At 31.7% G+C, this 23,661-nt stretch overlaps 1 protein-coding gene across 1 annotated transcript in view; it reads left to right on the forward strand.

Annotated features, from left to right (window-relative positions):
* Positions 1-60: 60 nt before the first annotated feature.
* LOC127730907 (general transcription and DNA repair factor IIH helicase subunit XPB-like) overlaps positions 61-23,661 on the forward strand; it is a 45,470-nt gene continuing 21,869 nt past the window's right edge. The window contains exons 1-12 of the mRNA XM_052239522.1: positions 61-218; positions 7,538-7,630; positions 8,729-8,850; positions 11,127-11,207; positions 11,729-11,884; positions 19,699-19,773; positions 20,165-20,284; positions 20,559-20,761; positions 21,321-21,392; positions 22,465-22,571; positions 22,709-22,812; positions 23,303-23,375. Of these exons, the coding sequence (XP_052095482.1) occupies positions 191-218; positions 7,538-7,630; positions 8,729-8,850; positions 11,127-11,207; positions 11,729-11,884; positions 19,699-19,773; positions 20,165-20,284; positions 20,559-20,761; positions 21,321-21,392; positions 22,465-22,571; positions 22,709-22,812; positions 23,303-23,375 (1,234 nt within the window). The 5' untranslated portion in view covers positions 61-190. The remainder of the gene's footprint in view (positions 219-7,537; positions 7,631-8,728; positions 8,851-11,126; positions 11,208-11,728; positions 11,885-19,698; positions 19,774-20,164; positions 20,285-20,558; positions 20,762-21,320; positions 21,393-22,464; positions 22,572-22,708; positions 22,813-23,302; positions 23,376-23,661) is intronic.

Raw genomic sequence — 23,661 nt, forward strand, 5'->3', positions numbered from 1 at the left:
CTCTCTAATAAAAAATAGATACGTAACTTTAAATGTTGTGTCGTGCAATATATGCCGTAAACTTACCCGCAAAATTTTGTTGTAAAAGCAGTCTGTTATTTTTAGAGTTTCAGTTTTGTATTCTTCATGGGAATGTAGTAGCCATGTGATTTTTTTAAAACAAAACCCTCGCTTATCTGTAGCTTCAGTTATGGGTAAACGGGACAAAAAGGATAAAGGTTATTTCTTTTTGTTATTTGAAGAATTTGGTGTTGATGCAATGATGGCAGATCTTTAATTCTTTATTTAATTTATTCACATCTTAAAAAATGACTAGAGACGTTTAAGAGCTTGATTTCTTGTGCATAATATGAGGCTGGTGCTACCTGACCGGTCACCCCTTTTTGTGAATCTAAGTCGAAGATTCATGATTTTTAAAAATATCATGCCTTACAAACTTTTTTCAGAATTTTTTTTTAAAAATATCAAGCCTTACAAACTTTTTTCAGGATTTTTTTCCAACTCCTTAAACTAGTATATTTTTAAGTCTACAATACCACATTCGGTACACTGAAACAGTCAAAATTCAAAAATAAACTGTTATATAATGCATTTATATTTCATAAAGTATGGCTTAGACGACCTGAATGCCTCATACCTGGTATACAGTAGTGTCGGGTAATTCCGTCCATCCCATTAACCAGCCCACTCCCATTTAATTCCGTGAATATTTCGTCTGCTATTTTATTCATAGGAACTGTACCGATCATCATGTGATCATTATTCCAACATTGTCCATGTTAAATGTTAAAGAAAAATCCTTTATTACGAAAATATCTAGTGATATATATAGTACAGTTCCTAAAGCTAACGATAATCTATTATTGCTTACAAAAATCATTTCTGCCTTGAAATTTATTTTTTTTCAATTGTCTGGAATCCCTTTATAAGTGGTCTATTAATAGATCACATTTTCTTTTCATAAATATACGATCAACTGGCCCTCCATACATATTACTGCCCATGGGCGGATTTACTGGACAAACACATTTCCGATAAAAACACTGATGACCCACTTATTTTGTTGATTTTAAAAATTTATTTCAGATATTTTTTGAGAAATGAGATAAACTACTCAAAATTGATTTGTCAGTGAATCGATTCATGTTAAATTTGATGCAGTTTGTATATAACTAATCGGAAATACAGTACACACAGAGAGTACTGATTCTCATACTCCAAACACTGTGTAAAAATTTGGTGTCGCACAGGAAAACTCCAGCAAAACTTTCAAAATCTTAGGAGGGAATTGGGAAAAACTTGAGTAATTCCGGCATTTAATCCCTTAATTGTTTATTACCTTGGTGTCGTTTCTCACAACACCATGATTTTTATTGCCTGTATTACCATTGAAGTGTGCCAGTAGTTGTTGACTACAATAAACATTTCTTGTGTTACCTGTCATTAAATGACAGTCACAATAATGAAGAAAAGTGTGAGATTTGTTAAATTTAATCAGACATATAATCATATATGTCTCTGATTTAATTATAGAATCCTGAACAACTTTATTCATTGAAATTATATACATTGTTGGTTTTCATACCTAAAAAACATAACTAAATCTGAATAATATTCTTTTTATATACATTAAATTTAGATAGAAACAAAGCAAAATATCACATGTATGTGGAGTATAATTATTAGAAATTAAGACATGTTTGTTTAACTGAATTTATTCAATCTTTTTCTAAATTTAAATAATAAAATTAAAGGGAAGATATTTTTTTATATATAATTTTATTTTATTCATTTTTATTTGTTTTTATCATTACTATTACATGTATTATTTTTTAAACTGACTATAAATAAAACTTATTATAAATATCAAGTTGCCATTCTTGATTATGAAAGAATGTAAATAATTTTCCAATCTAACAAGATAAACCAAAACAAATATCAATAAAATACATATTTGTATAAAAAATTAAAATCATTTCATTACCTTTTTATATCTTTCAGAAATAAAACTTAATAGGAAATAGCCGAAATAGGAAGAAGTAATAGGAATAGTTGACCTGTAATTACATGTCACTGTCAGACCATACAGTCATGATTTGTTGATTATTATTACTTTTACCTGCAATCAACAGGTCATAAAATCCTACCAGATGGGAGTAATTACTGGGAGTATTTTGGGAGAGAAACCTGTGTTTCACAGTGTGACACTGTGTTACACCAGAATCAGTGTTGGGAGTATGAGAATATGTCCTCTCTGTGTGTACTGTACATACTTGGGTTGGGTCAAACCAAAGACTTGAAAATTGGTATATTCTGCTAAATACGCATCATTAAAGAGTAAGCATGGTAAGAGCAAAGACTAGTCAGCTCATTATCAGAATAATGTGTCTGGTAAGGGTGATATGTCTTCCTGCAAAATCTTACCGAGGGAAAATCCGGATCAGTATGTCAGTCTAGTACAAAGCAGGGTTTTTGGCTCACCGTGGAACGGTGAGCTTTTGCAATCACTTGGCGTCCGTCTCTGTTGTCGTTGTTCGTCTCTCTGAAATTATACTACAAGTTTCCATACCACAAAGGGATGGTTAGGATTTGCTTTGGGGGGTTATGGCTCAAACTGTTTAGGAATTAGGGGCAAAAAAGGGGGAAAAACAAGGTTGTCCTGGTTAATGGACAAATACTTTAGTACAAAACATAATTTAAAGCAGTGTAAGGGAGATAAATCAAAAACATCATTGAAATTATCTCCCTTACACTGCTTTTAAATTATGTATAAAGTAATGGTTAATGAACAATTAAGATAATTTAAAACAGTGAAAGGGAGGTAATCCAAATACAACGTTTTGGTTACTTCCCTTACACTGCTTTTAAATTATGTTTAAAGAAATGCATATTTATAAAGGAAGACCAGTAAAAATATCTGCAAATGTTGCATTTTTTTTTTTACAAAAAAAATCTATATGAAAGATTTGACACTATATTTTAAATTCTATTATAAAATAGATTAAGTTAGCACTATAGTAAATTTAAATGGGTAATTATGGTTTCAAACTCCATTGGAAATTTGAATTGAGATTATGAACATATCATTAGGGAAAGAATTTTTTGGGGAAAAAAAGGGGGGGGGGGGTAAAAAGAAATTGTGGGGGGTCAATTTTTTCTCATTTCAGATTTCAGAAATTAAAAAGAATTATTCTTCAAATATTTTTTTTTCAAATTTCAAATATTGAAAAATTTCAAGAAGTAATCTTTAATTGCACAGTATGGCGCATTAGATTTGTAAAATCTTTGACCACATTTATTTATTTGTTATGCCGAATCTAACCGTGTATTTAGATTTTTAATTTTGGGTCCAGTTTTCAAATTGGTTTACATTAAGGTCCAAAGGGTCCAAAATTAAACTTTGTTTGATTTTAACAGGAATTGAATATATGGGGTTCTTTGATATGCTGAATCTAAACATGTATTTAGATTTTTGATTTTTGGCCCAGTTTTCAAGTTGGTCTAAATTGGGGTCCAAAATTAAACTATGTTTGATTTCAACAAAAATTGAATATATGGGGTTCTTTGATATGCTGAGTCTAACCATGCATTTAGATTTTTTATTTGTGGACCCGCTATCAAATTGGTTCATATTGAGGTCAAAAGGGTCCAAAATTAATTTTCGTTTGATTTCATCAAAAATTGAATTATTGGGGTTCTTTGATATGCCAAATCTAACCGTGTATTTAGATTTTTAATTTTGGGTCCTGTTTTTTAAAATGGTCTACATTAAGGTCCAAAGGGTCCAAAATTAAACTTAGTTTGATTTTAACAAAAATTGAATTCTTGGGGTTCTTTGATATGCTGAATCTAAACATGTGTTTAGATTTTTGATTATGGGCCCAGTTTTCAAGTTGGTCCAAGTTGGGGTCCAAAATTAAACTTTGTTTGATTTCAACAAAAATTGAATATATGGGGTTCTTTGATATGCTGAATCTAACCATGTATTTTGATTTTGAACATTGGACCATAATAGGTAATTTAAAAAAATTTGTTCTTAGACCATATTCTTTCTGTGTCAGAAACCTATGCTGTGTCAAATATTTAATCACAATCCAAATTCAGAGCTGTATCAAGCTTGAATGTTGTGTCCATACTTGCCCCAACTGTTCAGGGTTTGACCTCTGCGGTCATATCAAGCTGCGCCCAGCGAAGCATTTTATTGGTTATTATCTTGAATATTATTAATGATAAAGAAAAACTGTAAACAGTAAAATTGTTCAGCCAAGTAAGATCTACAAATAAGTTTATATGACCAAAATTGTCAATTGACCCCTTAAGGAGTTATTGCCCTTTAAGGACAATTTTACACAATTTGTTTATGATACAATGTACATGTTTTCCAACTTCAAAAAATCTTCTCCTCTGAAACTACTGAACCAAATTAAACCAAACTTAAGCTGAATGATCCTTAGGGTATGTAGAATAAAGTTTGTGTTTTATTTTCTGTTTCCTCAGAAAACATGGTTGCCATGGCTAAAAAAAGAACATAGGGTAAAATGCAGTTTTCGACTCATCTCTCAAAAACTAAAGCATTAAGAGGAAATCAGACAATAAGTTAAAGTATTCATTAGGTCAAGGCATACCTGCCAACCCTCCCGTTTTGAGCGGGAGACTCCCGCATAAATGGTGAAATTCGGGAAATCTCCCACTTGCCGGTACCCTCCCGCGTGGGAGTATAGAATCTCCCGCTATGGGATATTTTAACCTTGAATGACAAGTCAACATCAATTACATTTTTGTCTCACTGATGAGGGTTGTTTTTACCTGTAAATCACAGACCATGTGAAATTAAATGGCTTCACTTGACAGCTTGGGTGTCAAACATAGTACTAATTAACGATCATTAACGACTTTTGCTTCAAGCAAAACACTTCAAAGAAATTTCAGGTTACTTCCCTTGTTTAATCCTGTTTTAAGTTACCCTTCTTAAAATAATGTGAATTGATAAAACAATATAAACTAAATACAAATTAAACAAAGAATCATAAAAGGATGGCAATTAAAAGATTTTGTATGCCTTAAGACAAAAAAATAATTATATTTTAAAAATCACTTCAAAGATCTATACTTCTGTTCAATGTTTATATTGAAATTTATAAGATATGTATTGAACCAAATTTAGTGAAATAGATATGTGCACACACAAAATGCACCTGTAACAACATGATTGCTCTCTTATAACAGAGGTATCTGGGGTGAAAATTGTCTGGAAGGGATTCAAATGTCAAAGTTGATGAAATAGGAAAGAAACAAACTCGCACCTTCTGTAGGATATAACCATATATAAAGAAACAAAGTATATCTATTAGCTCTTATATGTGTTTCGTAGATGAATAAATAAACACGTCATATATTTCACTTGAAAATGTCGTTCGCGCAAAATCTCCCCCTCAGTTGTCATAGCTGAGAAGGAGATCTCCCTCTTTGAAGGTTTCAGAGGTTAGCAGGTATGGGTCAAGGTCTGCCTACTCTGAAATTATCAGCCAAATCGGGTACCTGATTTTTAGGTTATTGGCCTAATTGATGAGTTATTTTGCAGTTTTCGGTTATTATCTTGAATATTTTTTAGGTTATTGGCCTAATTGATGAGTTATTTTGCAGTTTTCGGTTATTATCATGAATATTATTATAGATAAAGATAAACTGTAAATAGCAAAAATGTTCAGCAAAGTAAGATCTACAAATAAGTTGTAAAGACCAACATTGTCAATTGACCCCTTAAGGAGTTATTGCCCTTTAAAGACACTTTTTCACAATTTGTATATCTAGTTTGTTTACTTTAAAAATTCTTCTCCTTTGATACTGCTGAATCAATTTCAGCAAAACTTGGGCTGAATGAGTTTCAGATTATCTAGTATAAATTTTGTATTTTATTTCCTTGCAGTCGAGAAACATAGCCACTATGGCTAAAATGGAAGATAGGGGTAAAATGCGTTTTTATTGCTTTTGAAGAAAATATGACAGATACAAAGAACATTTAAATGGAATTTTTAAGCCACTCATTAATATATATTGAAAAGCAAAAATAATCATTGATGAAAGATTTAAGCAAAAAATTACAGGTGAGCGATTCAGGCTCTTGAGAGCCTCTTGTTATTATATCACATTATCAAGTCCTCATTCTGAATATGCATTTTAATTGAATTGCCACTTGAGGCTAAGCAGCCATACATCCATCTTCCAAATGTCCATTGCCTTTGACCTCATCTTCATGGTTCAGCAACTGCTTGAATTTATCACTTTCAATAGGATTAATATATTTGGTATATGAGATCTTGCATGTGTATGTCATTTCATGGATCAGTGGTCTAAGTTTACTTTTTGTGGTCCACACTTTGAAGTCTATCTCCCTCTATCAGTAGCATCTGTCTGAAATAGAAACGCCTGAAAAGGTGTGGACTTCAAAACTGGAATTTAAACATATGCAAACTTGTAAGCTGTTTTTCATAACACTCCCTCCAATGGACCTGTTGGGGTTGCCCCTTTTTAGTCGGATCAGTTAGTGCGCCAGCTATCAGAAAAAAATGGCACTTTAGCTTGAAAGAGATTGTGTACACAATGCTATCGTCAACAAAATTGTCAAAATTATGGCTAAAGTATGGACTTTCTGACTTTTCAATAATATTCAACCCTTTGTAATGTTACAAAAATACTTATACATAATAAAGCCTGTTGTAATGTTACAATCATATTAGTTGTGGAGATCATACTTATAATGATCATATATGTTAGTTTTTATTATATTTTGCCTGCTAAACCCTCTTTCACACTTGACAGATGACATGGATACAGTAACAACTTTTCTGTTGTTTTGTATACATATAGAGACTTTTTTCGTAGCTTCAAAAAAATTTCCTTTTTCGGCTCATCATTAAAATGTAAAGTTAAAATGTAAAAAGTATGTTTAAAACAGGAGCGCTAAAACGATTGTGAAGAATCATTTCCTAACGATAATTTTGATAAAAGTTGTGTAAAAACAACTCAATTATGGGACATATGAAGCCATTCGACCACACAATTTTATAAAACCATATAATTAACACCTTTTTAATGATTAGTTTATTGCCGATAGCTAGCAAATGCTTGTACTTTTTTATAGTCAGCTAATTATTGATTTTCTGTCAAAATCATATCACGTGACGAGTTCAAGGTAAAAAGCCTATTGTTGACTGATGAGAGAAAAAAATCTGAGAAGCCAGAAAGAATAAACAAGACGGACGATCACAAATCATTTTATAATTCTTTCGCCATAGTTTTTTGCAAATGATGATATTTTTTTTCGCCATAATTTAAATTTTTTCGCAAAATGCGAATGGCGACCGCCAGCGGAAACCCTACATGTACTATGATATATCATACTAATAATGATCATACATGTACTAATAATGATAAAAAATGTTTGTTACCCATTTGACCTGTTTTTGTAGACTTCTTCAGCAATACATGTATATACATATGTATCACAAATAGACTTTGAATACATCATTTTTTTTAGAAGAAAGAAAGGCAAAGAAAAAACAAAAAGTAGAATTTGAGGCAGAAGAGTATGATGACTTTGAGGAAGAGTCTCCCCAAGATGTAAAATCAGGTAAACATTACATACTTCAAATAACAAACTTCATTGATGGAATTTTAGGAAGACTATTTTTAAGAATAAAAAGAGTACCCTGCACAGTTAAGTTTTCATTATAGTGCATTTAACACAATAACTTATTTTGTGAAAATTCTTATACAGTACATGTATGTTCAACCCCACCTCATTCATTGCAATACACCAGACTTCTCTAATTTGTGAGTGAAAGGAATCTCCGGACCTGAGGAGTCACACAAACACATGATTTACATGTTAAAACTTGTGGTGGAATTCTTAGATATGTGATTAAGTATTTGAGTAATTTATTTATGAATTTAAAAGGTTTAGGATGTGTCTGGCCCTAAACCAATTCGACTCCAAGTTGATCCAGTCCAAGTCTATCCAGCTCCATACCAAAATAAGGAATAACTTCATTAAAATTCTGAAAGTTTTTGGAAGTATTTTAATTCAGGAGTGAAGATTTGCACATTTTTTTAAGACAACCCTGAAAAACCCTAGAACAGCTATGGCTTTGATGAGATAGCAAAATGCCAATATAAGGTAGCTATAAATATGTTTTGTAAATTTCCCTTATAATTGAAGCAATATTTTAAGGGAAACAGTATAAATATTAGTTGATACCCTTATTATTTGTAGCAGTATGTATTTCTAATATGGAGCAGAATGACATGAAACCATTTAAAACAAAACATGCTTATGCCAAATTTCCTGAATTTTAATTTTATTCCCTTACAAATTTGATTTCTATGACTTCCTCTGCCTTAGAAATATGATTTCTATGACTTCCTCTCCCTGACAAATTTGATTTCTATGACTTCCTCTCCCTTACATTTCTATGACTTCATCTCCCTTACATTTCTATGACTTCCTCTCCCTTACATTTCTATGACTTCCTTTCCCTTACAAATATGTATCAATCATGTCTAGGACCTTCAAATTTGTTTAAGTCCTTGAAATTCTGTCAACAAAAATCCCTTATTCAATTGTCAATTTACTTTTAAGTTTTGATACTTTACCAACCTGTTTACCAAAATTAATCATATTATATTCCTGGTTATTTAACTTCACTAATATTATATATTTTGTACAAAGCTGTACCAGAATCTGCCACAAGACAGGTTGATGATTCAGCAAAGGAGGATGAATTTGGTGCTAAAGATTACAGAAATACCCTGGACCTGAAGAATGATCATAATTCTAGGCCATTGTTTGTTGTGAGTAATCACTTAAGAATTATCATAGTTCTAGGCCATTGTTTGTTGTGAGTAATCACTTAAGAATGATCATAGTTCTAGGCCATTGTTTGTTGTGTGTAATCACTTAAGAATAATCATAGTTCTAGGCCATTGTTTGTTGTGAGTAATCACTTAAGAATGATCATAGTTCTAGGCCATTGTTTGTTGTGAGTAATAACTTAATATTGATCATAGTTCTAGGCCATGGTTTGTTGTATGTAATCACTTAAAAAAAATCACAGTTCTAGGCCATTGTTCATGTTGTTTGTTTTGAGTAATCACTTAAGAATGATCATAGTTCTAGGCCATTGTTTGTTGTGAGTAATCACTTAAGAATAATCATAGTTCTAGGCCATTGTTTGTTGTGAGTAATCACTTAAGAATAATCATAGTTCAAGTCCAATGTTTGTTGTGAGTAATCACTTAGGAATAATCATAGTTCTAGGCCATTGTTTGTTGTGTGTAATCACTTAAGAATGATCATAGTTCTAGGCCATTGTTTGTTGTGAGTAATCACTTAAGAATAATCATAGTTCTAGGCCATTGTCTGTTGTGAGTAATCATTTAAGAATGATCATAGTTCTAGTCCAATGTTTGTTTTGAGTAATCACTTAAGAATGATCATAGTTCTAGTCCAATGTTTGTTGTGAGTAATCACTTAAGAATGATCATAGTTCTAGTCAAATGTTTGTTTTGAGTAATCACTTAAGAATGATCATAGTTCTAGTCCAATGTTTGTTTTGAGTAATCACTTAAGAATGTTCATAGTTCTAGGCCATTGTTTGTTGTGAGTAATCACTTAAGAATGATCATAGTTCTAGGCCATTGTTTGTTGTGAGTAATCACTTAAGAATAATCATAGTTCTAGGCCATTGTCTGTTGTGAGTAATCATTTAAGAATAATCATAGTTCTAGGCCATTGTTTGTTGTGAGTAATCACTTAAGAATGATCATAGTTCTAGTCCAATGTTTGTTTTGAGTAATCACTTAAGAATGATCATAGTTCTAGTCCAATGTTTGTCTTGAGTAATCACTTAAGAATGTTCATAGTTCTAGACCATTGTTTGTTGTCAGAAATCACTTAAGAATAATCATAGTTTTAGGTCATTGTTTGTTGTGTGTAATCACTTAAGAATGATCATAGTTCTGGGCCATTGTTTGTTGTGAGTAATCACTTAAGAATTATCATAGTTCTAGGCCATTGTTTGTTGTGAGTAATCACTTAAGATGGATCATAGTTCTAGTCCAATGTTTGTTGTGAGTAATCACTTAAGATGGATCATAGTTCTAGTCCAATGTTTGTTGTGAGTAATCACTTAAGAATGATCATAGTTCTGGGCCATTGTTTTTTGTGAGTAATCACTTAAGATGGATCATAGTTCTAGACCATTGTTTGTTGTGAGTAATCACTTAAGAATGATCATAGTTCTGGGCCATTGTTTGTCGTGAGTAATCACTTAAGAATGATCATAGTTCTATGCCATTGTTTGTTGTGAGTAGATATACGAAGATGTGGTATGAGTGCAAATGAGTAATCACTTAAGAATAATCATAGTTCTAGTCCATTGTTTGTTTTGAGTAATCACTTAAGAATGATCATAGTTCTAGACCATTGTGTGTTGTGTGTAATCACTTAAAAATGATTATAGTTCTATGCCAATGTTTGTTGTGAGAAATCACTTAAGAATGATCACAGTTTTATGCCATGGTTTTTTGTGTGTAATCACGTAAAGACAAATTCACAATTTATCATTTTCTGAATGATAGTTATGGTTTAACCCTTACAGCACACATGTGCCTTGTCACAGTGGAACAAAATATCACACATGTGCCTTGTCACAGTGGAGCAAAATATCACACATGTGCCTTGTCACAGTGAAACAAAATATCACACATGTGCCTTGTCACAGTGGAACAAAATATCACATGTGCCTTGTCGCAGTGGAACAAAATATTGTCTGACAAAATGAAATGAATAAATATGAATAAAAGTCAGGCAAAAATATCAAAAATTAAACATTAAAGCCAAAAGGTAAAACATAAAGATGAAAAAATAGCCAGTAATTAGAGTTTTTGATAAATTTCAATATCTTTATAATGCTACAGAAAAGTTTGCTGTGTATTAAATGACAATTAAGGCTTCCAGAAAGTTATGACATTCATTGTAGAATCCAGTCATAGGTATTAAAGTTTTGTTGTGACTGCATCAAGATATAGCCATACATTTTATTGAAGTATACATATCTATTTTTCAGGCTCCAAATGGACATATATTTCTGGAATCATTTTCTCCAGTCTACAAACATGCACATGATTTTTTGATTGCCATATCTGAAGTAAGATTTATTATAGAAGAACATATTAAGGTCATACCAGAAAATCTTAACACAAGTGTCATTGTTAACAGGGTTAAAAAAAGAAAACAACACGTTATAAATTTCATGTGTCCCCGAGCGCTTATCTGGATTTACCTTCATCTGGAACACTCAGGGTTAACTTATCTGTCCTCTATTTTAAGCACAGACTGTTCCCAGTTTTTGCCTTTGACCCAAGTTAATATGTTGGACGTCAAAGTCGCAGCTGGTCCATATGGTATATAATGCTTTTATTGTTAATATGCTGGATGGCAAAAAAGCAATATTTGTTTCCTGTTAAAAGTGTATGCTACAGTTCATTTAAATTTTCCAAAGAAAGTGTAACATTTTCTGAAATTGTCTTTTATTACCATGAAAGGACCTGTTTTAATGTTGTCCAATGTGAAATGAAAGCAGTGAAAAATAATTATTGAATTAAACAATATTTCTGTTGAACACAAATACCACATGTATACTAAATAATATATATTTTGTTTTTGCAGCCTGTCTGTCGTCCTCAATTTGTTCATGAATACAAGTTGACAGCTTATTCCTTGTATGCAGCAGTTTCTGTAGGACTTGAAACAAATGATATCATTGAATATCTACGTCGATTGTGTAAAACTTCTCTACCTAATGGAATAGAAGAATTCATTAAGGTAATACTACTATTGTGTTGTTTGACATGATGATGATTCATTAAGGTAATACTACTATTGTGTTGTTTGACATGATGATGACTCATTAAGGTAATACTACTATTGTGTTGTTTGACATGAGGATGTTAGTTAGCCTCATGAAAACTGTTCTATAAGAAGCTTTCTATAACAGTTACAGGTAGGACTGTTATCTCTGTAGTATTACATCTATAACAGTTAAAGGTAGGACTGTTGTCTGTGTAGTTTTACATCTATAACAGTTAAAGGTAGGACTGTTGTCTCTGTAGTATTACATCTATAACAGTTACAGGTAGGACTGTTGTCTCTGTCGTATTACATCTATAACAGTTACAGGTAGGACTGTTGTCTCTGTAGATTTACATCTATAACAGTTAAAGGTATGACTGTTATCTCTGTAGTATTACATCTATAACAGTTAAAGGTAGGACTGTTGTCTGTGTAGTTTTACATCTATAACAGTTAAAGGTAGGACTGTTGTCTCTGTAGTATTACATCTATAACAGTTACAGGTAGAACTGTTGTCTCTGTAGTATTACATCTATAACAGTTACAGGTAGGACTGTTGTCTCTGTAGTATTACATCTATAACAGTTAAAGGTAGGACTGTTGTCTCTGTAGTATTACATCTATAACAGTTAAAGGTAGGACTGTTGTCTCTGTAGTATTACATCTATAACAGTTAAAGGTAGGACTGTTGTCTCTGTAGTTTTACATCTATAACAGTTAAAGGTAGGACTGTTGTCTCTGTAGTATTACATCTATAACAGTTAAAGGTAGGACTGTTGTCTGTGTAGTTTTACATCTATAACAGTTAAAGGTAGGACTGTTGTCTCTGTAGTATTACATCTATAACAGTTAAAGGTAGGACTGTTCATGGCTTCCAAAACGGTCATATATTCCGGACTTGACTGAAATTTATATAAGAAGTCCGGCTGCTCTCAGCCTCAAACGGTCAAATATCATAGGTTTGCCACTTTTGTTATTCAAGGCATTTTCATAAAACGGTCATTTCACTTTTTTTACCAACTATCGATCGGAAAAAATGTCCGTTTGGGCATTATAGTTTATAATTGTGGCAATCTATTTCACAAAGATATTTCGGTCATATTTGGGTTTAATTAAAAGATGCAGCATATTTCATACTTGGAAGTGTCTCAGTTAGTCTAATCATCTGGGTACACAAATGCACGGCTTGGTACATCAATAAAAAGTGGAAAAAAACATTTGTTCTTTTATTTAAAAACAACAAGCTGTCAAACAATTATCCCTTCAATAAGTAATATTGAAGCCATAAATCATTCACTGATTACTGGTCATTACCTTTGATGAGAGACCTTAGCTTGTCTTAATCAATAGAATTGATGATGCATAACAATGAACATAAACAGGTGATAAAGGTGATCAGGTAAACGAGGTCAAACATGTAAGCGTGTATGGAACAACATCCTATTTAATTATGCTTTGTAGATATTATTGTAAATGAGCATTCAGTTTAAAAAAAGTATCCTTTCATTTTAAAATAATTCTTCAAATAAGAATATTTATAAATGAATTCAAATTTGTATGATATTCATTATTATATTTAAAAACACTGTACATCGTGTTAAATACTGGGGTACGCTAAAGGGTATTCAAAGTTATTTTCTTACATTTCAGCGGGTTGCATCTAATTAATTAAGTCTAAAAGATTGAAATTATAAGAAATACGTTAATAAATATGATTTGATGAAAAATTTGAAAAGGTTTTAAACTAATAATGGTCAGAACCACGTTGTTTGAACTAGTACACTTGTGCGCATGTGTCTATTGTCCGCTGGTGGGAAATTTAATTATGCATCCTAATTCTTCAATAATGCTAAAATTATCATTGATACCTTTATCTAACGTTCATTTCGAGTATTTTCTTGAAGAAATAACTTGAAAAGGCTACTTAACTCAATCGTAAACTTACACGGATATTACGTATCCCTCTCTGATCCGTGATTTACCATTATCAAGTCAACATCCGGCATTAGGAAAATGTGATTTTAAAAACGAAAGTAAAGCTTTTGACAGCGTTATTTTGCACAAATAAAGAGTCTAAAGCAGAATTAAGCAGAATTAGTACGCTGATGTTGCACACTTCGAATGCTGCACTTTCAATCTAACACTTTACGTCAGAACATCGAATTTATATCAAAGTAAAGTTTAATATCGTTTTAATGTCAATCACTGGTTATATCATATATGATGGCCAACTGATTATCATAGTTGCCTAATTTACTAAGTCTAAAGGGATAAAAAATCGGGATAAGATATGAAATGTCCAGCTGGCTCAAAAAAATTTTGGAAGCCCTGGGACTGTTATCTCTGTAGTATTACATCTATAACAGTTAAAGGTAGGACTGTTATCTGTAGTATTACATCTATAACAGTTAAAGGTAGGACTGTTGACTCTGTAGTATTACATCTATAACAGTTAAAGGTAGGACTGTTGTCTGTGTAGTATTACATCTATAACAGTTAAAGGTAGGACTGTTGTCTCTGTCGTATTACATCTATAACAGTTAAAGGTAGGACTGTTATCTGTGTAGTATTACATCTATAACAGTTAAAGGTAGGACTGTTGTCTGTGTAGTTTTACATCTATAACAGTTAAAGGTAGGACTGTTGTCTGTGTCGTATTTCATCTATAACAGTTACAGGTAGGACTGTTGTCTGTCTAGTATTACATCTATAACAGTTACAGGTAGGACTGTTGTCTCTGTAGTATTACATCTATAACAGTTAAAGGTAGGACTGTTGTCTCTGTAGTATTACATCTATAACAGTTAAAGGTAGGACTGTTATCTCTGTAGTATTACATCTATAACAGTTAAAGGTAGGACTGTTATCTGTGTAGTATTACATCTATAACAGTTACAGGTAGGACTGTTGTCTGTTTAGTATAACATCTATAACAGTTAAAGGTAGGACTGTTGTCTCTGTAGTATTACATCTATAACAGTTAAAGGTAGGACTGTTGTCTGTGTAGTTTTACATCTATAACAGTTAAAGGTAGGACTGTTGTCTGTGTAGTATTACATCTATAACAGTTAAAGGTAGGACTGTTGTCTGTGTAGTATTACATCTATAACAGTTAAAGGTAGGACTGTTGTCTGTGTAGTATTACATCTATAACAGTTAAAGGTAGGACTGTTGTCTGTGTAGTATTACATCTATAACAGTTAAAGGTAGGACTGTTGTCTCTGTAGTATTACATCCATAACAGTTAAAGGTAGGACTGTTGTCTCTGTAGTATTACATCTATAACAGTTAAAGGTAGGACTGTTGTCTGTGTAGTTTTACATCCATAACAGTTAAAGGTAGGACTGTCGTCTCTGTAGTTTTACATCTATAACAGTTAAAGGTAGGACTGTTATCTGTGTAGTATTACATCTATAACAGTTAAAGGTAGAACTGTTGTCTCTGTCGTATTACATCTATAACAGTTAAAGGTAGGACTGTTATCTGTGTAGTATTACATCTATAACAGTTACAGGTAGGACTGTTATCTGTGTCGTATTACATCTATAACAGTTACAGGTAGGACTGTTATCTGTGTAGTATTACATCTATAACAGTTACAGGTAGGACTGTTATCTGTGTAGTATTACATCTATAACAGTTACAGGTAGGACTGTTATCTGTGTAGTATTACATCTATAACAGTTACAGGTAGGACTGTTATCTGTGTAGTATTACATCTATAACAGTTAAAGGTAGGACTGTTATCTCTGTAGTATTACATCTATAACAGTTAAAGGTAGGACTGTTATCTGTAGTATTACATCTATAACAGTTAAAGGTAGGACTGTTATCTGTGTAGTATTACATCTATAACAGTTAAAGGTAGGACTGTTGTCTGTGTAGTTTTACATCTATAACAGTTAAAGGTAGGACTGTTGTCTGTGTCGTATTTCATCTATAACAGTTACAGGTAGGACTGTTGTCTGTCTAGTATTACATCTATAACAGTTACAGGTAGGACTGTTGTCTCTGTAGTATTACATCTATAACAGTTAAAGGTAGGACTGTTGTCTCTGTAGTATTACATCTATAACAGTTAAAGGTAGGACTGTTATCTCTGTAGTATTACATCTATAACAGTTAAAGGTAGGACTGTTATCTGTGTAGTATTACATCTATAACAGTTACAGGTAGGACTGTTGTCTGTTTAGTATTACATCTATAACAGTTAAAGGTAGGACTGTTGTCTCTGTAGTATTACATCTATAACAGTTAAAGGTAGGACTGTTGTCTGTGTAGTATTACATCTATAACAGTTAAAGGTAGGACTGTTGTCTCTGTAGTATTACATCTATAACAGTTAAAGGTAGGACTGTTGTCTGTGTAGTATTACATCTATAACAGTTAAAGGTAGGACTGTTGTCTGTGTAGTATTACATCTATAACAGTTAAAGGTAGGACTGTTGTCTGTGTAGTATTACATCTATAACAGTTAAAGGTAGGACTGTTGTCTCTGTAGTATTACATCCATAACAGTTAAAGGTAGGACTGTTGTCTCTGTAGTATTACATCTATAACAGTTAAAGGTAGGACTGTTGTCTGTGTAGTTTTACATCCATAACAGTTAAAGGTAGGACTGTCGTCTCTGTAGTTTTACATCTATAACAGTTAAAGGTAGGACTGTTATCTGTGTAGTATTACATCTATAACAGTTAAAGGTAGAACTGTTGTCTCTGTCGTATTACATCTATAACAGTTAAAGGTAGGACTGTTATCTGTGTAGTATTACATCTATAACAGTTACAGGTAGGACTGTTATCTGTGTCGTATTACATCTATAACAGTTACAGGTAGGACTGTTATCTGTGTAGTATTACATCTATAACAGTTACAGTAGGACTGTTATCTGTGTAGTATTTCATCTATAACAGTTAAAGGTAGGACTGTTATCTCTGTAGTATTACATCTATAAAAATTAAAGGTAAGACTGCCATCTCTGTAGTATTACATATATAACAATTAAAGGTAAGACTGTTGTCTCTGTAGTATTACATCTATAACAGTTATAGGTAGGACTGTTATCTCTGTAGTATTACATCTATAACAGTTAAAGGTAGGACTGTTATCTCTGTAGTATTACATCTATAAAAATTAGAGGTAGGACTGTTATCTCTGTAGTATTACATCTATAACAATAAAAGGTAGGACTGTTGTCTCTGTAGTATTACATCTATAACAGTTAAAGGTAGGACTGTTATCTGTGTAGTATTACATCCATAACAGTTAAAGGTAGGACTGTTATCTGTGTAGTATTACATCTATAACAGTTACAGGTAGGACTGTTGTCTCTGTAGTATTACATCCATAACAGTTAAAGGTAGGACTGTTGTCTGTGTAGTATTACATCTATAACAGTTAAAGGTAGGACTGTTATCTCTGTAGTATTACATCTATAACAGTTAAAGGTAGGACTGTTATCTGTAGTATTACATCTATAACAGTTAAAGGTAGGACTGTTGTCTCTGTAGTATTACATCTATAACAGTTAAAGGTAGGACTGTTGTCTGTGTAGTATTACATCTATAACAGTTCAAGGTAGGACTGTTATCTGTGTAGTATTACATCCATAACAGTTAAAGGTAGGACTGTCGTCTCTGTAGTTTTACATCTATAACAGTTAAAGGTAGGACTGTTATCTCTGTAGTATTACATCTATAACAGTTAAAGGTAGGACTGTTATCTGTGTAGTATTACATCTATAACAGTTACAGGTAGGACTGTTGTCTGTTTAGTATTACATCTATAACAGTTAAAGGTAGGAATGTTGTCTCTGTAGTATTACATCCATAACAGTTAAAGGTAGGACTGTTGTCTCTGTAGTATTACATCCATAACAGTTAAAGGTAGGACTGTTGTCTCTGTAGTATTACATCCATAACAGTTAAAGGTAGGACTATTGTCTCTGTAGTATTACATCCATAACAGTTAAAGGTAGGAATGTTATCTCTGTAGTATTACATCTATAACCTCCAGAAAAAATGTGATTAATCCTATAACAATAATAATGCAAAATAATACAAACAAAAAAAGGCAAACAAAATGGCATGACACGGGTTATGTTCTTCTCATATATTTTATTATGGTATAATACTAAACCCCTAACAGGAGGGATTGTGCCTGATATTCATATGATGAAGCCATAATCTTTCAATCAGTTTAATTGAGGTCTGGAGCTGGCATGTCAGTAACTGCTAGTAGTCTGTTGTTATTTATGTATTATTGTCATTTTGTGTATTTTCTTTTGTTTCCTATTCTGATATCGTACTCAGACTTCTCTTAAACTGAGTTTTACTGTGAGTACTGTTGTGCGTTTGTTTTTTCTACATTGGCTAGAGGTATAGGGGGAGGGTTGAGATCTCAAAAAACATGTTTAACCCCGCCGCATTTTTGCGCCTGTCCCAAGTCAGGAGCCTCTGGCCTTTGTTAGTCTTGTATCATTTTTAATTTTAGTTTCTTGTGTATAATTTGGAGTTTAGTATGACGTCCATTATCACTGAACTAGTATACATATTTGTTTAGGGGCCAGCTGAAGGACGCCTCCGGGTGCGGGAGTTTCTCGCTGCATTGAAGACCCATTGGTGGCATCCAACTGTTGTCTGCTCTATGGTCGGGTTGTTGTCTCTTTGACACATTCCCCATTTCCATTCTCAATTTTATTACATCATGACAAATAAACTAGTGGCATTTGCATGTATGAATTAAAATTTTCCAATGGACTTTTATGTAAAGTTTATAAGTGCATAGGCCCAGTTACACATCAGTACCCTCAGAGAAAAAAAAAGATAACTTTTGAAATATATTTACTATTACTTAAGTCATGTAAGTTACAATGTAAGATAAATGGTTGAAGTGCATTGCATATCTAAAGATTTAAATTTATTAAAAAGAAGAAAACTTTTACTCATTTTGCATAAATCTCACACTAGCCCTCATCTGAGGTACAGTAACTTCAAAATCTTAGGCACTGTTTTTATGATTGCAAAAAATGCAATTTGTATACCGAATACTTTTAAATTGCATTAATTAATTCCACATCTTTGTCTTTTGATCAACAATTGCAATATTAAAAGCACACATTAATATCCGAATAAACAGTAACAGTATCTGAGTACAATACAATATTGGTGTTTAGTATATCTGAATAAACAGTAATAGTATCTGAGTACAATACAATATTGGTGTTTAGTATATCTGAATAAACAGTAATAGTATCTGAGTACAATACAATATTGGTGTTTAGTATATCTGAAGAAACAGTAACAGTATCTGAGTACAAAAACAATATTAGTGTTTAGTATATCTGAATTAACAGTAACAGTATCTGAGTACTAAACAATATTGGTGTTTAGTATATCTGAATAAACAGTAACAGTATCTGAGTACAATACAATATTGGTGTTTAGTATATCTGAATAAACAGTAATAGTATCTGAGTACAATACAATATTGGTGTTTAATATATCTGAAGAAACAGTAACAGTATCTGAGTACAAAAACAATATTAGTGTTTAGTATATCTGAATTAACAGTAACAGTATCTGAGTACTAAACAATATTGGTGTTTAGTATATCTGAAAAGCAGTAACATTATCGGAGTACAAAACAATATTGGTGTTTAGTATATCTGAATAAACAGTAACAGTATCTGAGTACATAAACAATATTGGTGTTTAGTAGTGATACGTATGTGTGAATTTAGTTGTTTAGTTATATCCTGGTTAAAGTTAACTTTTTTATTTTTTCAGCTTTGTACACTTAGTTATGGTAAAGTAAAGTTAGTACTGAAACATAACAAATATTATGTGGAAAGCATGCACCCTGTAAGTATAGGATTATTAAATCTGTTTGCCATAGTAAGATGTTTTATTATCAATGCATGAATGCATATATTTTTCTTCAAATATGCAATGCATATTTGTTCCTTCAAAGACATATATATATATGTATCAGTTGACAGTAAATACAAAAAAGTATTGCTTAAGTCAATATTAAGAGTTGTTTTGATCTTGAAGTAAGATATGAACTCTAAAGTTTACAGTTGAAGACATTCAAGCAACATTCTAGATAAAGAACAACAATAAAAGAATTTTTCCTTTGATATACACGTATAAATCATATTTTAATATTCTACTAGAGTATTCTATACATACATCCTGTCTTTTCCAACATAAATATGTGATGCAGTAATTGCATTTGCTATTCATTTAACAGGAAGTGATTCAACAGTTACTGAAGGATCCTGTTATACAAGAATGTCGATTCAGATTGTCAGCTGAGGAAAGTGAAGAAGGCATTGTTGAAGGTCAAATGTCAAGTAAATCTGCTTTACAGGTAAGATCACATGGTACATTACATTTTCAGTAAGTTGTCACTAGCTTATATGCCAACTTGAGCTATTTATAAATGAAATATAAAGTGCATAAGAACCATGTGTTGTTTTTTTTTATTTTAACGTTGTGTAATATTCAAATTCTTCTTTACAAAATACATTTATAATATAATATAGAGTTGGAGATAAATGTATATTATATTTACGGCAAGTGCATTTCTAGACAGTGTTACATGTGTACTTACTTTTATAATCTAAACTAAATTATATGTGTAGTTAAATAAACCTGCCAATGGCAACCCTGACCAGCCAGGTACGTCTGCTGATGGCACAGCAGATGGCGCTGAACAGCCTACAGTACCATCAGACATATTTGATTATTACGACAAGATGGACAGAGAGGATGAAGATGAAACAGAAGATTTGAAGACTGTGTCATTTGAAGTTAAGGCTGAACATATAGAAACTATGCAAAAAAGGTCTTTGTTAATTTGATTTAAATCTAGAACACTTCCTATTTCCTAAATATAGTAACAAAGTGGATATTTTGTACAATGTAAATTTCATGTCAAATCTCAGTAAACTCCCCATTCCCAAGTTTCTAAGTCTCGTTGAAAAAGTGATATTTTCCTGATATTGACCTAATTTTGTAAATATATTTGTTTTCATATTTATTTAAATGAATAAAGAACTAGTAAAAAACATGGATATTTCAGTACATGTAGTATGAGTTTCAGATTGAAAATTAATTTTACTGCATTGGTTGACAGATATGTAAATTTTTTTTTAGAAACAGTTCTTTGTAGTAGATTGTGAAGGATTTAAGTAAAAGTTGTATTATTCTACAGATAAATAGAACTTGTTATAGATTTTAATTGATAATAAATAGAACTTGTTAAAATTGTAATTGATTATAATAAGAACTTGTTATAGATTGTAATTGATTATAAATAGAACTTGTTATAGATTGTAATTGATTATAAATAGAACTTGTTATCCATTGTAATTGATTTAACTAATATTTGTGTTTGTCAACAGATGTATAGAACTGGAGTTCCCTCTGCTGGCAGAGTATGACTTTAAAAATGACACCATTAATCCTGATATCAAGTAAGAATTCACTCTCATTTATCAAGGTTGGATGTAATGATCGGTTAAGTATATGATTTATTAAACACATGGATTGAATAGAAATTAGAATAAATAAAAAGATAAGTACTATTATTTCAAGGAGTTGTAGAGTTGTCAATGAGATAGCATCATAAAAAACCAAAAAAACCCAAAAGACCTTTAAAACTTGTTTGCATAAAAAAAGTTGATGGGTAAATCTGGTTTTACCCTGGTAAAAAAATAAATGGAATTTTATTATTAATTGTTTGAATTCTTATAATGTTTTATAATGATTAAGAAAATATAAAATAATGTTTTCCTATGTGTATTGATGGTGGTTGACTTAAAAAAGTAACCCATTTTTATATAATTGGAGAGAAAAAACAACACCATTTGCTTCACCATGTTTATGCTTTAATCAATAGAAAAACATGCTTTTTATCAAATGTAGACCTATTGTAAATATATGTATTTAAAGTTAATAGATATAAGAAGATGTGGTATGAGTGCCAATGAGACAACTCACCATCCAAGTCACAATTTATAAAAGTAAACCATTATAGGTCACAGTACGGTCTTCAACATGGAGCCTTGGCTCACACCGCACAGCAAGCATATTTATTATAGAATTAAGAAATAATTCATGCAAGCCATAGATTTGTTGGAAATTTTCACATGGCCTGGACTTTGAATATATCCCGAGCGTTAGTAAGAGATAGAAGTTACAAATATAACCGACCAGGTCATGTGAAAATGATATTAAATTTATGACTTGCATGAATTATTTCGATTAAAATAGGACAAATACAGTAATCAAAAAAACTGAATCAAGGAAAACTATGCCGTGGGTCTGGCTGTTCTATTTTACCCCATGTTAGATAAAGCTAATAGTTTCCAATAAATCTATGGCTTGCATGGATTATCTCTTAAATAACCTCTAGAAAAAATGTGTTTAATCCTTTTAATTCTCAAGCCCAACATTTGCAATTTTTATATGACCTCAAAAATTTGCAGCTGTATATAAATGGTATGGCAATTTTGTTCTAATCTGCAATTATGAATAAAATTTCAGTATTGATCTGAAGCCCTCTACAGTGTTGAGACCATATCAAGAAAAAAGTTTGAGGAAGATGTTTGGAAATGGACGAGCTAGATCAGGGGTCATTGTCTTGCCATGTGGTAAGTTTAGTTTAATGATACAAATGATTTTCTTTCTTTGTGATAGATGCAAAGATGTTTTATTTTAAGAAAATATGTTATTTTGTGGATATATTATTGTTCTGTCCCATATTTTATCTATTTATGTCTCCATACAGGTGCAGGGAAAACTTTAGTAGGAGTAACAGCAGCCTGTACAGTGAGAAAAAGATGTCTTGTTTTGGCAACATCAGGTGTTTCTGTTGAACAGTGGAGATCTCAGGTAGGTACACAGCCTAGCTAATGTTAGTTTTTTTGGTAGATACATGGAGATTAAATGTAGATATACATGTTTTGTTCTTCCATAACCTGAAGGTTTCTAAAGAGCAATGTAGTTTAGAGCTTTGGAAATCTCTAGTAAATGCAGTTGTCTAGATATACCAACATTTGTCATTTTTGCAGAGCAGTGGAGATCTCAGGAAAATATGAATATTTATTTCCATGTAATATCTATTTCTATAGTGAAATTGAGAACTCAAGTAGATAAGCGTCATTAGTTCTGATAACATTTGTTTATTCTGTAGAGCAGTAAAGATCTCGTTTCAAAAAGCATCTTTAATTAGTTTTGGTACTAACATATGTTTTGTAATGCAATGGACATAACAGACTGAAAAGCCTGCTTTGTTTTTGGTGACACCTGTTGTGTTCTGATAAAATCTTAGATATTATTTGATTACTAAATTCATATGATTTTATTTATCTGTAATTTTCAGTTTAAGATGTGGTCAACAGCTGATGACAGTATAATCTGTAGATTTACTTCTGATGCTAAAGACAAACCAATAGGTGAGTGAAAACATGATAAATGATCTATTGGATCACAATATAAGTAAAGTAAGGTATTTGGACTAAAATAAAAGGAGAAGTCAAATATTTATAATTAATTAAAAAATAAATCAAAGCATAAGAAAGTTATTACAGTAACAAAATTTGGACAACATAATAATGTAACCAAATAGAAAAACAGTAATAAGCTTTGTAAATTCTCTAAAGAAATTTATTAAATGAATAGTGTTTCTCAAGTTTATCCATGTTTATCAAAGTCATGATAAAAATAAGATGTGGTATGATA

This window comes from Mytilus californianus, unplaced genomic scaffold, assembly GCF_021869535.1.
Source record: "Mytilus californianus isolate M0D057914Y unplaced genomic scaffold, xbMytCali1.0.p SCAF_2, whole genome shotgun sequence".
Taxonomy (NCBI): domain Eukaryota; kingdom Metazoa; phylum Mollusca; class Bivalvia; order Mytilida; family Mytilidae; genus Mytilus; species Mytilus californianus.